This window comes from Coregonus clupeaformis, unplaced genomic scaffold (genome assembly GCF_020615455.1).
Source record: "Coregonus clupeaformis isolate EN_2021a unplaced genomic scaffold, ASM2061545v1 scaf1290, whole genome shotgun sequence".
NCBI classification, from domain to species: Eukaryota; Metazoa; Chordata; class Actinopteri; order Salmoniformes; family Salmonidae; genus Coregonus; species Coregonus clupeaformis.
Window position 1 is genome coordinate 121,619 of NW_025534744.1, and position 15,882 is coordinate 137,500.

The 15,882-nt window shown below is 46.0% G+C and overlaps 1 protein-coding gene across 1 annotated transcript in view; it reads left to right on the forward strand.

Annotated features, from left to right (window-relative positions):
- Positions 1 to 10,789: 10,789 nt before the first annotated feature.
- The window catches only part of LOC123486594 (extensin-3-like), a 9,041-nt gene continuing 3,948 nt past the window's right edge, over positions 10,790 to 15,882 (forward strand). The window contains exon 1 of the mRNA XM_045217962.1: positions 10,790 to 10,795. Within this exon, the coding sequence (XP_045073897.1) occupies positions 10,790 to 10,795 (6 nt within the window). The remainder of the gene's footprint in view (positions 10,796 to 15,882) is intronic.

Below are 15,882 nucleotides of genomic sequence, written 5' to 3' on the forward strand. Positions count from 1 at the left end.
GCTCAGTGTGTGTGTGTGTGTCTGCTCAGTGTGTGTGTCTGCTCAGTGTGTGTGTGTGTCTTTGATGTGCCTTGTTGTCTTATCTCCACACCCCAGAGGTTAATGAAGTACTGCCACTCTCTCAACCGTGTGTGTGTGTCCCTGCTCCGTGTGTGTAATACTGAAGATATGTATTACCAGCTGATTGGCAGAAGCAGAAAGGACTCTAGAAGATGAAGAGACCTAAAATCAGAGAACCACTAAAGTGGCAATCTGGAGGAGGGAGGGAGGGAGGGAGGAGAGAGAGAGGTGTTTGTCCCACCCTCAGCACACAGGGGGAAAAAAAACACCTATCTGGGGGTGACAGCATTCCCTCCCCCATATGCCCCCCTAGGCACAACTACGACAACATATCCAACAAAAACTGGTCACAACTCCTGCAGCTCTGTCGCACACTGGGTATGTACATAGTCAATGGTAGGCTTCGAGGGGACTCCTATGGTAGGTACACCTATAGCTCATCTCTTGGCAGTAGTACTGTAGACTACTTTATCACTGACCTCAACCCAGAGTCTCTCAGAGCGTTCACAGTCAGCCCACTGACACCCCTATCAGACCACAGCAAAATCACAGTCTACTTGAATAGAGCAATACTCAATCATTAGGCATCAAAGCCAAAGGAACTGAATAATATTAAGAAATGCTATAGATGGAAGGAAAGTAGTGTCGAAACCTACCAAAAAACAATTAGGCAACAACAAATTAAATCTCTTTTAGACAACTTCCTGGAGAAAACGTTACACTGTAATAGTGAAGGTGTAAACTTGGCAGTAGAAAACCTAAACAGCTTCCCTATCAAATCTAGAGATCTATAACAGAAAACTGAAGAAAAGTAACAACAGTGACAAATGGTTTGATGAAGAATGCAAAAACCTAAGAAAGAAATTGAGAAACCTATCCAACCAAAAACATAGAGACCCAGAAAACCTGAGCCACGCCTTCACTATGGTGAATCACTAAAACAATACAGAAATACACCACGGAAAAATAAGGAATAGCATGTCAGAAATCAGCTCAATATAATTGAAGAATCCATAGACTCTAACCACTTCTGGGAAAATTAGAAAACACTAAACAAACAACAACACGAAGAGCTATGTATCCAAAATGGAGCTGTATGGGTAAACCACTTCTGCAATCTTTTTGGCCCTAAAACAAAGAACAAACAGCAAAAAAATATACATGATCAAATGCAAATCTTAGAATCAACTATTAAAGACTACCAGAACCCACTGGATTCTCCAATTACATTGAAAGAACTACAGGACAAAATACAAACCCTCCAACCCAAAAAGGCCTGTGGTGTTGATGGTATCCTCAATGAAATTACAAAATATACAGACCACAAATTCCAATTGGCTATACTTAAACTCTTTAACATCATCCTTAGCTCTGAAATATTCCCCAATATTTGGAACAAAGGACTGATCACCCCAATCCACAAAAGTGGAGACAAATTTGACCCCAATAACTGCCGTGGGATATGCGTCAACAGCAACCTTGGGAAATTGCTCTGCATTATCATTAACAGCAGACTAGTTTTTCCTCAGTGAAAACAATGTACTGAGCAAATGTCAAATAGTTTTTTTACCAAATTACCATATGACAGACCACGTATTCACCCTGCACACCCTAACTGACAAACAAACAAACCAAAACAAAGGCAAAGTCTTCTCATGCTTTGTTGATTTCAAAAAAGCTTTTGACTCAATTTGGCATGAGGGTCTGCTATACAAATTGATGGAAAGTGGGGTTGGGGGAAAAACATACGACATTATAAAATCCATGTACACAAACAACAAGTGTGCGGTTAAAATTGGCAAAAAACACACACATTTCTTTCCACAGGGCCGTGGGGTGAGACAGGGAAGCAGCTTAAGCCCAACCCTCTTCAACATATATATCAACGAATTGGCGAGGGCACTAGAACAGTCTGCAGCGACCCGGCCTCACCCTACTATAATATGAAATCAAATATCTACTGTTTGCTGATGATCTGGTGCTTCTGTCACCAACCAAGGAGGGCCTACAGCAGCACCTAGATCTTCTGCACAGATTCTGTCAGACCTGGGCCCTGACAGTAAATCTCAGTAAGACAAAAATAATGGTGTTCCAAAAAAGGTCCAGTTGCCAGGACCACAAATACAAATTCCATCTAGACACCGTTGCCCTAGAGCACACAAAAAACTATACATACCTCGGCCTAAACATCAGCACCACAGGTAACTTCCACAAAGCTGTGAACGATCTGAGAGACAAGGTAAGAAGGGCCTTCTATGCCATCAAAAGGAAAATAACATTTGACATACCAATTAGGATCTGGCAAAAAATACTTGAATCTGTTATAGAACCCATTGCCCTTTATGGTTGTGAGGTCTGGGGTCCGCTCACCAACCAAGAATTCACAAAATGGGACAAACACCAAATTGAGACTCTGCATGCAGAATTCTGCAAAAACATCCTCTGTGTACAACGTAAAACACAAAATAATGCATGCAGAGCAGAATTAGGCCGATACTCGCTAACGATCAAATTCCAGAAAAGAGACGTTCAATTCTATAACCACTTAAAAGGAAGTGATTCCCAAACCTTCCATAACAAAGCCATCACCTACAAAGAGATGAACTTGGAGAAGAGTCCCCTAAGTAAGCTGGTCATGGGGCTCTGTTCACAAACACAAACATACCCCACAGAGCCCCAGGACAACAAAAACAACACAATTAGACCCAACCAAATCATGAGAAAACAAAAAGAGAATTACTTGACACATTGGAAAGAATTAACAAAAAAACAGAGCAAACTAGATGCTATTTGGCTCTAAAAAGAGAGTACACAGTGGCAGAATACCTGACCACTGTGACTGAACCAAACTTAAGGAAAGCTTTGACTATGTACAGACTCAGTGAGCCTTGCTATTGAGAAAGGCCGCCGTAGGCAGACCTGGCACTCAAGAGAAGACAGGCTATGTGCACACTGCCCACAAAATGAGGTGGAAACTGAGCTGCACTTCCTAACCTCCTGCCAAATGTATGACCATATTAGAGACACATATTTCCCTCAGATTACAGCGATCCACAAAGAATTCGAAAACAAACCCAATTTTGATAAACTCCCTTATCTACTGGGTGAAAAACCACAGTGTGCCATCACAGCTGCAAGATTTGTGACCTGTTGCCACAAGAAAAGGGCAACCAGTGAAGAACAAACACCATTGTAAATACAACCCATATTTATGTTTATTTATTTTCCCATTTGTAGTTTAACTATTTGCACATTGTTACAACACTGTATATATACATAATATGACATTTGAAATGTCTTTATTCTTTTGGAACTTCTGAGTGTAATGTTTACTGTTAATATAATATTTATTGTTTATTTCACTTTTGTTTACTATCTACTTCACTTGCTTTGGCAATGTTAAAATAAGTTTCCCATGCCAATAAAGCCCTTAAATTGAAATTGAAATTGAAATTGAATTGAATTCATCAGCCAAGTCACCCATGATACAAGTCAGTATTTGACGTCCATCCATGACTGAGGATGTCAGGATACATCATGGAAACCGGCCACTAGGGGCAACAGTGAGCGCTGTTACCTTCAAGTAGGTTTGGGTTTTGCTAGTGTGTAATGGACGGGGCTGGTGGACGGGGATGGTGGACGGGGATGGTGGACGGGGATGGTGGACGGGGATGGTGGACGGGGATGGTGGATGGGCCTAAGCATCTGCCTCTGATTCCAAAGGTTGCATATCCCAAAACCTTAACCATTCAGAATTAATGCCTAACCTTAAGATTTTGGAGTTAATGCATAAACCTAACCTTAAACACTTTGAAATTTGATGTTTGGAACAACTTAGAAATTGTATGTTTTGAGAAACATGGATGAATGTCTAATTCTGACGTGAGACTGTGAGAGCGTTTGGTCTTCATAGCTTAACTGAGTCAGGAGGAGGTTCTGAATTAAACTGACAGCATCTTCCTCTCTCCCTCTTACTCTCCCTCTCTCTCTTCTACTCTTCCTCTCTCTCTCCTACTCTCCCTCTCTCTCTTCTACTCTTCCTCTCTCTCTCCTAATCTTCCTCTCTCCTACTCTTCCTCTCTCTCTCCTAATCTTCCTCTCTCCTACTCTTCCTCTCTCTCTCTTCTACTCTTCCTCTCTCTCTTCTACTCTTCCTCTCTCTCTCTTCTACTCTTCCTCTCTCTCTTTCCTACTCTTCCTCTCTCTCTCTCTCTTCTACTCTTCCTCTCTCTCTCCTACTCTTCCTCTCTCTCTCTCCTACTCTTCCTCTCTCTCTCCCACTCTTCCTCTCTCTCTCTCCTACTCTTCCTCTCTCCTACTCTTCCTCTCTCTCCTCCTACTCTTCCTCTCTCTCTCTCTCCCTCTCTCTCTCTCCTACTCTTCCTCTCTCTCAATTCAATTCAATTTCAATTTAAGGGCTTTATTGGCATGGGAAACGTGTGTTAACATTGCCAAAGCAAGTGAAGTAGATAGTAAACAAAAGTGAAATAAACAATAAATATTATATTAACAGTAAACATTACACTCAGAAGTTTCAAAAGAATAAAGACATTTCAAATGTCATATTATGTATATATACAGTGTTGTAACAATGTGCAAATAGTTAAAGTACAAATGGGAAAATAAATAAACATAAATATGGGTTGTATTTACAATGGTGTTTGTTCTTCACTGGTTGCCCTTTTCTTGTGGCAACAGGTCACAAATCTTGCAGCTGTGATGGCACACTGTGGTTTTTCACCCAGTAGATAAGGGAGTTTATCAAAATTGGGTTTGTTTTCGAATTCTTTGTGGATCGCTGTAATCTGAGGGAAATATGTGTCTCTAATATGGTCATACATTTGGCAGGAGGTTAGGAAGTGCAGCTCAGTTTCCACCTCATTTTGTGGGCAGTGTGCACATAGCCTGTCTTCTCTTGAGTGCCAGGTCTGCCTACGGCGGCCTTTCTCAATAGCAAGGCTATGCTCACTGAGTCTGTACATAGTCAAAGCTTTCCTTAAGTTTGGGTCAGTCACAGTGGTCAGGTATTCTGCCACTGTGTACTCTCTGTTTAGGGCCAAATAGCATTCTAGTTTGCTCTGTTTATTTGTTTGTTCTTTCCAATGTGTCAAGTAATTCTCTTTTTGTTTTCTCATGATTTGGTTGGGTCTAATTGTGTTGTTGTTGTTGTTGTTGTTGTCCTGGGGCTGTGTGGGGTCTGTTTGTGTTTGTGAACAGAACCCCAGGACAAGCTTACTTAGGGGACTCTTCTCCAAGTTCATCTCTCTGTAGGTGATGGCTTTGTTATGGAAGGTTTGGGAATCGCTTCCTTTTAAGTGGTTATAGAATTTAACAGCTCTTTTCTGGATTTTGATAATTAGCGGGTATTGGCCTAATTCTGCTCTGCATGCATTATTTGGTGTTTTACGTTGTACACAGAGGATGTTTTTGCAGAATTCTGCATGCAGAGTCTCAATTTGGTGTTTGTCCCATTTTGTGAATCCTTGGTTGGTGAGCGGACTCCCAGACCTCAGAACCATAAAGGGCAATGGGTTCTATAACTGATTCAAGTATTTTTAGCCAGATCCTAATTGGTATGTCAAATGTTATGTTCCTTTTGATGGCATAGAAGGCCCTTCTTGCCTTGTCTCTCAGATCGTTCACAGCTTTGTGGAAGTTACCTGTGGCGCTGATGTTTAGGCCGAGGTATGTATAGTTTTTGTGTGCTCTAGGGCAACGGTGTCTAGATGGAATTTGTATTTGTGGTCCTGGCAACTGGACCTTTTTTGGAACACCATTATTTTTGTCTTACTGAGATTTACTGTCAGGGCCCAGGTCTGACAGAATCTGTGCAGAAGATCTAGGTGCTGCTGTAGGCCCTCCTTGGTTGGTGACAGAAGCACCAGATCATCAGCAAACAGAAGACATTTGACTTCAGATTCTAGTAGGGTGAGGCCGGGTGCTGCAGACTGTTCTAGTGCCTCGCCAATTCGTTGATATATATGTTGAAGAGGGTGGGGCTTAAACTGCATCCCTGTCTCACCCCACGGCCCTGTCTCCCTCCTGCTCTTCCTCTCTCTCCTACTCTTCCTCTCTCTCTCTCTCTCTCTCTCTCTCTCTCTCTCTCTCTCTCTCTCTCTCTCTCCCCTCCTACACTTCCTCTCTCCTACTCTTCCTCTCTCTCTCTCTCCTTCTCTTCCTCTCTCTCTCCCTCCTGCTCTTCCTGTCTATCTCTCATCCCCCTGTATCTCAGTTAAAGCGCTATGGTATTATATCCAGTGTTAATGATGTTGGGGCTCACTGTATTCTGATGGGATTCCACTTTAACTGCTGTCTCTCACCTACACTGTGCGTTTGTGTGTGTGTCACAGCATGTGTGTCTGTGTGTGTTTGTCTCAGGTGTATGTATGAATGGCCTTAGACAGTTTCTTCTGTGACCTAACTCGCTCCTCTCTTAGCAACGATAGAGCCTGACGACCAAGCAGCCAACCGGTGAATGAGGGCATAACTTTTGTTTGTGTGTGTGTGTGGGGATATGTGTGTGTCTGGTTTTTCACTCATCTGTTGCGCTGCATATTAAACACCATGAATCTCTCTCCTCTCTGACATCCACACTCTGCCAAACCCAACAAAACCTTCACTTTGCATCTTTAAAGGCACTTTGTCCTAATATGGCTGGAGGCGAGACTGTGTGTGTGTGTGTGTGTGTGCCCATCACTCTGCCAGCGTTTATTACTGTACGACTAATCATCTTCTCTGGATAAACACTCAGGTCTTAGATACGAGGCAGAACACACACACACTCTTAGAAACTAGTGCTATTGACCTTACATTACTTATATGGTAATAGGACAGGTCAGGAAAAACAGAGTGATTGACTCTGAGCTGCTGAATGAAGTGTGTGTGTGTGTGTGTGCATGTGGAAAACAGAGTGATTGACTCTGAGCTGCTGAATGAAGTGTGTGTGTGTGTGTGTGTGTGTGTGTGTGTGGAAAACAGAGTGATTGACTCTGAGCTGCTGAATGATATAGAGACATTGGCTCTGAAACAGCTGACAATTAATAAGGAGACCAGGAAAAACGATATATCAACTAACTGAAGGAGACGTTATGTATGCTTCTCTCTCTGTCTCTGTCTCTCTCTCATTCTCTCTCTCTCTCATTCTCTCTCTCTCTCTCTCTCTCTCGCTGTCTCTCTCTCTGTCTGTCTCTGTCTCTCTCTCATTCTTTCTGTCTCTCTCTGTCTCGCTCCCTCCCTCTCTCTCTCTTTCTCTCTCTCTCTCGCTCTCTCTCTCTCTCTCTCTCTCTCTCTCGCTCTCTCTCTCTCTCACTCTCTCTCTCTCTCTCTGTCTCTCACTCATTCTCTTTCTGTCTCTCTCTCTGTCTCTCTCTGTCTCGCTCTATTTCTTTCTCTCTCTCTCTCTCTCTCTCTCTCTGATTCTTTTTCTCTGTCTCTCTCTCTCTCTCTCTCCCTCTCTAGCTCTCATTCTCTCTCTCTCTCTCTCTCTCTCTCTCTCTCTCTCTCTCTCTCTCTCTCTCTCTCTCTCTCTCTCTCTCTCTCTCTCTCTCTCTCTCTCTCTCTCTCTCTCTCTCTCTCTCTCTCAATTCAATTCAATTCAATTTAAGGGCTTTATTGGCATGGGAAACTTATGTTAACATTGCCAAAGCAAGTGAAGTAGATAGTAAACAAAAGTGAAATAAACAATAAATATTAACAGTAAACATTACACTCAGAAGTTCCAAAAGAATAAAGACATTTCAAATGTCATATTATGTATATTGTGGCAGACCAGGGGGTTGGGTTAAGACGTTTACACAGATCAGACACGGACAGAGGATGATTCGCTCGGTTTCAAGGATGTTTATTAATACAATAATCAAAAGAAAAAGTTAGGTCTCCCCCATGAGACCCTCTCCAGGATATCGTCTCCAACTACACAGGGGTTACCTTACTTCCCCCAGTCCTCCCCCATGTGCTTCCCTTCTGGCAGCTTTATGGGCCTTGCACAGCTGGTGAGCAATCCGCCCTTAATTACTCACCAGCTCCCAATCAGCCCCAATTAGTCCTGTCCGGGGAGCCCGTCGAGACCTGGCACGTCCAGCAAATGGAGCCAACACCTCGTGATGTATACTCAATCTGTTACCTGGCCTCGACGAGTCTCCCCCTGGTGGCTGACCTGCTGTACGCCCCCGGTCATCAGTGACGTCTGTCTCCCTTCTCGATAGGGCATCCGCGTTTCCATGCTTCGCCCCTGACCTGTGCCACAGAAAAAGAGAAGCGTTGAAGGGACAAGAACCACCTGGTGACCCGATCGTTTGTGTCTTTTCCCCTGGCCATCCAGACCAGGGGAGCATGGTCCGTGACCAGGATGAAGTGGGTACCTAGCAGGTAATACTTGAGAGTGTCTAGCGCCCACTTCACCGCCAGACACTCTTTCTCAACAATTGAGTATTTTTGGTATCAGCTTTCGTCTGATGTACATGATAGGGTGCTCCTCCCCATTGTGTATCTGGGACAGAACGGTCCCTAGTCCCGTATCACATGCATCCGTCTGGACCACCATCGGCACCTGGAAATCGGGCGTTACGAGAATCGGATGGGAGCACAGCGCTTCCTTCAGACGGCTGAACGCCGCTTCTGTCTCGTCCGTCCATTTCACTGTTTTCGGGAGGCGGGCCCTGGATAGATCTGTAAGGGGGGGAAGCTATAGCCGCAAAGTTGGGGATAAACCCGGCTATAGTATCCTGCCAGTCCCAGGAAGGACTTGACCTGTGTCTTGGTGCGTGGAACGGGCCAGTCACGTACCGCGTGAACCTTCCTCTCCTGGGGCTTGACGTTCCCCCGTCCGATCAAATACCCCAGGTACTCCACTTCCTCGAACACTAGCTTGCATTTCTTGGGGTTTGCGGTCAACCCGGCTTGTCTGAGCGCGTCCAGCACCGCCTGGAGGCGCGTCAGGTGCTCCTCCTCCAGATAGGCCGCTGCGTACTGCTGGTGGGGTCGAAGCACTCTGTTCATCAGTCGCTGGAATGTGGGCGGGGCTCTGTAGAGACCGAATGGGAGCACCCGGTACTGGTACAGACCGTCTGGTGTCGAGAACGCCGTCTTCTCCTGGGAGGAGGCTGCCAATGGTACCTACCAATATCCTTTGGTCAGGTCAAGGGTGCTGATATACCGGGCCTTTCCCAATCGGTCGATTAGCTCGTCCACCCTCGGCATGGGGTAGGCATTGAATACGCTTATGTCGTTCACACCCCAGAAATTATTACAGAAGCGGAGGCTATCGTCCGGTTTGGGCACCAATACGATGGGGCTGCACCATGCACTGTTTGACTCTTCAACGACCCCCATCCTCAGCATAGCCTCCACTTCTTGTTTCACGGCCTTCCGTCGGGCCTCCGGAATTCGATACGGCCTCTTTCTTACCGTTTTCCCGGGCCGGGTAAGGATGTGGTGTTCAATGAGGGTCGTGCGGCCCGGCTTCTCGGAGAACACCGCCGTGTTCCGATCGACAAGCTCCCGGAGCTCTTGCTTCTGGGCCGGGTCGAGGTCCTCACTGCTCGGGACCACCACTGGTACCGTTGGCGTCCTGGGTTCCGACCATAACACGGCCAAGGCTGTCCTCTCGTGCCACTTCTTCAACAGGTTCACGTGGTAAATCTGTAGAGGTTTCCGTCTCCCCGGTTGCCGTATGCGGTAGTTGACAGGTCCCAGTTTCTCGACCACCTCGTATGGTCCATGCCATGTTGCCAGGAACTTACTTTCGGATGTGGGGATCAACACCAACACCCTGTCTCCCACCTGGAATTCTCGGGGCTGGGCTCCTCGATTGTAGACCTGGGCTTGGGCGCGTTGGGCCTTCTCCATATGTTCCCTCACGACTGGCCATATGGCTGTCATCCGCTCCCGCATCGTCTCCATGTGCTCTAGCACGCTGCGTAAGGGAGTCGGTTGGGCTTCCCACACCTCCTTGGCGAGGTCCAGTAGGCCACGTGGCCTCCTCCCGTAGAGGAGTTCAAACGGGGAAAACCCAGTGGAGGATTGGGGTACTTCTCGGATTGAGAACATTAGGTGGGGCAGCAGCTGGTCCCAGTTCTTCCCGTGCTGCTCGATGACCTTCTGCAGCATCTGTTTGAGCGTTTTGTTAAAGCACTCGACGAGCCCATCCGTCTGCGGGTGAAAAACGGAGGTCAGGATCTGCTTGATCTGCATGAGGGCACACAACTCTCGCGGGACATAAACTCTGTACCTTGGTCTGTCAGGATCTCGTTCGGGATGCCCACCCGGCTAAAGAGGTGGAACAGCTCCAGGGCGATTCCCTTGGATACCGCCCCCCCCGTAGGGGAATGGCCTCAGGATATCGGGTGGCATAGTCTACTATTACCAAAGATGTACCTGTGTCCTCGTGCAGTCTTTACCAAGGGTTCCACTATGTCCATGGCGATGCGTTCGAAGGGCACCCCGATGATCGGCAGGGGGACCAGAGGGTTTCGGAAGTGTGCTTTCGGGGCAGTGAGTTGACACTCTGGGCAGCTGCGACAGTAGTCTTCCACGGCCCTCCTCATCCCGGGCCAGTGGAACCGGGCGGCGACCCGTTCCTGGGTCTTCACCATTCCCAAGTGCGCCCCCAACAGGTGGGTGTGGGCCAGCTGAAGAACGGTTCCTATGTACCGTCGGGGCAGCAACAATACCTCTCGAAGTTACCCCTGTTGGCGCGACATCTGATACAAAAGGTTATCTTAATATGGAAATGGGGGTATTGGCAGTCACTCACCCCCGGAAGTAGCTGTCCATCCACCGCTATCACTTGGGCTGCGGCAGCTTTCAAATTCGGATCCTCCCCCTGGGCCGTCCCGAATTGTCCCCTCGAAATCGAGAAGGGGAAGGCTGGGCTCCTCCTCCAGTGGTTCCCCAGGGGGTTCGGGTTCCGGTTCCCCCTCCGACTCCGACTCTGGACCCGTAGAGTCGGGTTAGTTAACCGGTGGCGTCCTGGCCGCACAGGCGAGGGGTCGTCCCCGCTCTCTTCTTTGGCCGGCTCGTATCTTTTTTTTCAACTCGTGCCCCCATAGGGCCGTGAACAGCGGACAATCCAGTCCCTTTAGGATAGGTACCGGCAGCTCTGGTACTGCACCCACCATCATCTGGCAGCTCTTGTGGTGTCACGATATTGGTCTGTCTCCCCCTGGTGGCTGACCTGCTGTACGCCACAATATATACAGTGTTGTAACAACGTGCAAATAGCAAATGGGAAAATAAATAAACATAAATATGGGTTGTATTTACAATGGTGTTTGTTCTTCACTGGTTGCCCTTTTCTTGTGGCAACAGGTCACAAAGCTTGCTGCTGTGATGGCACACTGTGGTATTTCACCCAGTAGATAAGGGAGTTTATCAAAATTGGGTTTGTTTTCAAATTCTTTGTGGATGTCTGCAATCTGAGGGAAATATGTGTCTCTAATATGGTCATACATTTGGCATGAGGTTAGGAAGTGCAGCTCAGTTTCCACCTCATTTTGTGGGCAGTGTGCACATAGCCTGTCTTCTCTTGAGAGCCAGGTCTGCCTACGGCGGCCTTTCTCAATAGCAAGGCTCACTGAGTCTGTACAAAGTCAAAGCTTTTCTTAAGTTTGGGTCAGTCACAGTGGTCAGGTATTCTGCCACTGTGTACTCTCTGTTTAGAGCCAAATAGCATTCTAGTCTGTTTTTTTGTTAATTCTTTCCAATGTGTCAAGTAATTCTCTTTTAGTTTTCTCATGATTTGGTTGGGTCTAATTGTGTTGTTGTTGTCCTGGGGCTCTGTGGGGTCCGTTTGTGTTTGTGAACAGAGCCCCAGGACCAGCTTACTTAGGGGACTCTTCTCCAAGTTAATCTCTCTGTAGGTGATGGCTTTGTTATGGAAGGTTTGGGAATCGCTTCCTTTTAAGTGGTTATAGAATTTAACAGCTCTTTTCTGGATTTGGATAATTAGCGGGTATCGGCCTAATTCTGCTCTGCATGCATTATTTTGTGTTTTTCGTTGTACACTGAGGATATTTTTGCAGAATTCTGCATGCAGAGTCTCAATTTGGTGTTTGTCCCATTTTGTGAATTCTTGGTTGGTGAGCGGATCCCAGACCTCACAACCATAAAGGGCAATGGGTTCTATAACTGATTAAAGTATTTTTAGCCAGATCCTAATTGGTATGTCAAATGTTATGTTCCTTTTGATGTTATAGAAGGCCCTTCTTGCCTTGTCTCTCAGATCGTTCACAGCTTTGTGGAAGTTACCTGTGGTGCTGATGTTTAGGCCGAGGTGTGTATAGTTTTTTGTGTGCTCTAGGGCAACGGTGTCTAGATGGAATTTGTATTTGTGGTCCTGGCAACTGGACCTTTTTTGGAACACCATTATTTTTGTCTTACTGAGATTTACTGTCAGGGCAAAGGTCTGACAGAATCTGTGCAGAAGATCTAGGTGCTGCTGTAGGCCCTCCTTGGTTGGTGACAGAAGCACCAGATCATCAGCAAACAATAGACATTTGACTTCAGATTCTAGTAGGGGTGAGGCCGGGTGCTGCAGACTGTTCTAGTGCCCTCGCCAATTCGTTGATATATATGTTGAAGAGGGTGGGGCTTAAACTGCATCCCTGTCTCACCCCATGGCCCTGTGGAAAGAGATATGTGTGTTTTTTGCCAATTTTAACCGCACACTTGTTGTTTGTGTACATGGATTTTATAATGTCGTATGTTTTTCCCCCAACCCCACTTTCCATCAATTTGTATAGCAGACCCACATGCAAAATTGAGTCAAAAGCTTTTTTGAAATCAACAAAGCATGAGAAGACCTGCCTTTGTTTTGGTTTGTTTGTTTGTCAATTAGGTGTGCAGGGTGAATACGTGGTCTGTCGTACGGTAATTTGGTAAAAGCCAATTTGACATTTGCTCAGTACATTGTTTTCACTGAGGAAATGTAAGAGTCTGCTGTTAATTATAATCCAGAGTATTTTCCCATGGTTGCTGTTGACGCATATCCCACGGTAGTTACTGGGGTCAAATTTGTCTCCACTTTTGTGCATTGGGGTGATCAGTCCTTGGTTCCAAATTTTGGGGAATATTTCAGAGCTAAGGATGATGTTAAAGAGTTTAAGTATAGCCAATTGGAATTTGTGGTCTGTATATTTTATCATTTCATTGAGGATACCATCAACACCACAGGCCTTTTTGGGTTGGAGGGTTTGTATTTTTGTCCTGTAGTTCATTCAATGTAATTGAGAATCCAGTGGGTTCTGGTAGTCTTTAATAGTTAATTCTAAGATTTGCATTTAATCATGTATATTTTTTTGCTGTTTGTTCTTTGTTATAGGGGCCAAAAGATTGGAGAAGTGGTTTACCCATACATCTCCGTTTTGGATAGATTGCTCTTCGTGTTGTTGTTTGTTTAGTGTTTTACAATTTTCCCAGAAGTGGTTATAGTCTATGGATTCTTCAATTACGTTGAGCTGATTTCTGACATGCTTTTCCTTATTTTTCCATGGTGTATTTCTGTATTGTTTTAATGATTCACCATAGTGAAGGCGTAGGCTCAGGTTTTCTGGGTCTCTATTTTTTATGGCTGGATAGATTTCTCAATTTCTTTCTTAGGTTTTTGCATTCTTCATCAATCCATTTGTCACTGTTGTTACTTTTCTTCAGTTTTCTGTTAGAGATTTTTTAGATTTGATAGGGAAGCTGAGAGATCAAATATACTGTTTAGGTTTTCTACTGCCAAGTTTACACCTTCACTATTACAGTGGAACGTTTTGTCCAGGAAGTTGTCTAGATAGGTTTGAATTTGTTGTTGCCTAATTGTTTTTTGGTAGGTTTCGACACTACTTTCCTTCCATCTATAGCATTTCTTAATATTATTCAGTTCCTTTGGCTTTGATGCCTCATGATTGAGTATTGTTCTGTTCAAGTAGACTGTGATTTTGCTGTGGTCTGATAGGGGTGTCAGTGGGCTGACTGTGAACGCTCTGAGAGACTATGGGTTGAGGTCAGTGATAAAGTAGTCTACAGTACTACTGCCAAGAGATGAGCTATAGGTGTACCTACCATAGGAGTCCCCTCGAAGCCTACCATTGACTATGTACATACCCAGTTTGCGACAGAGCTGCAGGAGTTGTGACCCGTTTCTGTTGGGTATGTTGTCGTAGTTGTGCCTAGGGTGGCATATGGGGGAGGGAATTCTGTCACCTCCAGGTAGGTGTTTGTCCCCCTGTGTGCTGAGGGTGTCAGGTTCTTGTCCAGTTCTGGCATTTAGGTCGCCACAGACTAGTACATGTCCCTGGGTCTGGAAATGATTGATTTCCCCCTCCAGGATGGAAAAGCTGTCTTCATTAAAGTATGGGGATTCTAGTGGGGAGATATAGGTATCACACAGGAGGACATTCTTCTCTGTTGAGATAATTTCCATTTGACTTTCTAGCTAAATGTAAAATGTTCCTGTTTTGATTCATTTAATAGAATGAGTTAGGTCTGCTCTATATCAAATTAGCATACCCCCTGAGTCCCTTCCCTGTTTCACACCTGGTAGTTTGGTGGATGGGACTACCAGCTCTCTGTAACCTAGAGGGCAACCAGTGGGTCCGTCTCCTCTATACCATGTTTCTTGTAGGATGACAATGTCTGTATTTCCGATTTCTTTGGTGAAGTCCAGGCTCCTGCTCTTTAAGCCAAAGGCAGATGGTCTTGGATATTCCAGGATGAAATAGTGAAGGCTTTGTGTTCCATAAAGTGTCTAATGTTGTTGGTCGTGTGGTTTGGCTTCAGGCCAGTAATTGTGAGCAGAGCCTGCTGAGCATCTGGTACATGCCATTTGCTTGGGCTAGTGTAAGAGTGGGGGTTGGGCTTGTTTGCCTGCTCACGGCCTGGGCGTATGTGTGACTTTCATGTTGAGGCCCTCTTTGCGGGAGTGGGGGGCATTGGGTGGGTAGGAGGGGCATAGGCCTGATCTGAGGGGGGGGTATTTTCCTGTGTGAGGTGTTGGGTCTGCGGTTGAGGGCGATATCCTTTAGGGTCCGGGCGAAGGTGGGCACTGCTGCCTTGTATAGGTGGACCTGGTCATATGGTAGCAGGGTTGATACACTGGTGCGTTGGGGAAAGTTGAAGAAGCTTTTTCTATCACTCCCTTGAGTGCTGTGGCCACCCTTTCCTGATGTGTTCTCAGGTCATTTGTGCCTGTGTGTATTATTATGTGGCTGGGTGATCCTAGTTGGTCCTCAGACAGAAGGTCTAGGGCGCGCTGGGTTTGGACACCAGAGTTTGGGAAAAAGTTTATTTTCTTGTATGTATTTCCCGTTTGAGTCCATAAGAAGTACAATGTGTGGCTTTGTATGTCCTCAGTGGGTGTGGTGGGGTCGTCATGAGGGCTATCAGGGTGGCTGACAGGGGGTGCTCAGAGGGGCTTGGGGTTCTTCATTTGTTTGTCTGGCTGTGATGTCGAGGCTATGGTCAGGGTCTAAGGTGTACTGTTCTGCTGCGGTGTCCGAGACTTTGGCCAGGGATCTGAGGTGGGCTGTTCTGCTGGCTTCTCTGCGGTGTTGACCAGCCTCCCTAATGGGTTGTTCTCTGTCACCCGTCATCATTCTCACCTTCTCCTCCAGCACTCTGATCCTCTCCTCTAGTGCTCTGTTCTTCTCCAGCTCCAGCTCTTTCTCCTGTTGATGTTGTCTCACCACAGTCCAGAGTGCAGATATGTCTCTCTCTACCTCCAGCTCTCCAGGTCTAGTTAAGGGGGTGTTGTTGTGTCTGGGTCTGTGCTGACTGGAGTGTGTTCACCTGCTGTTCCAGCTCCACCTGCCTTACCTCCAGCTGGGTGAATTTATCCTT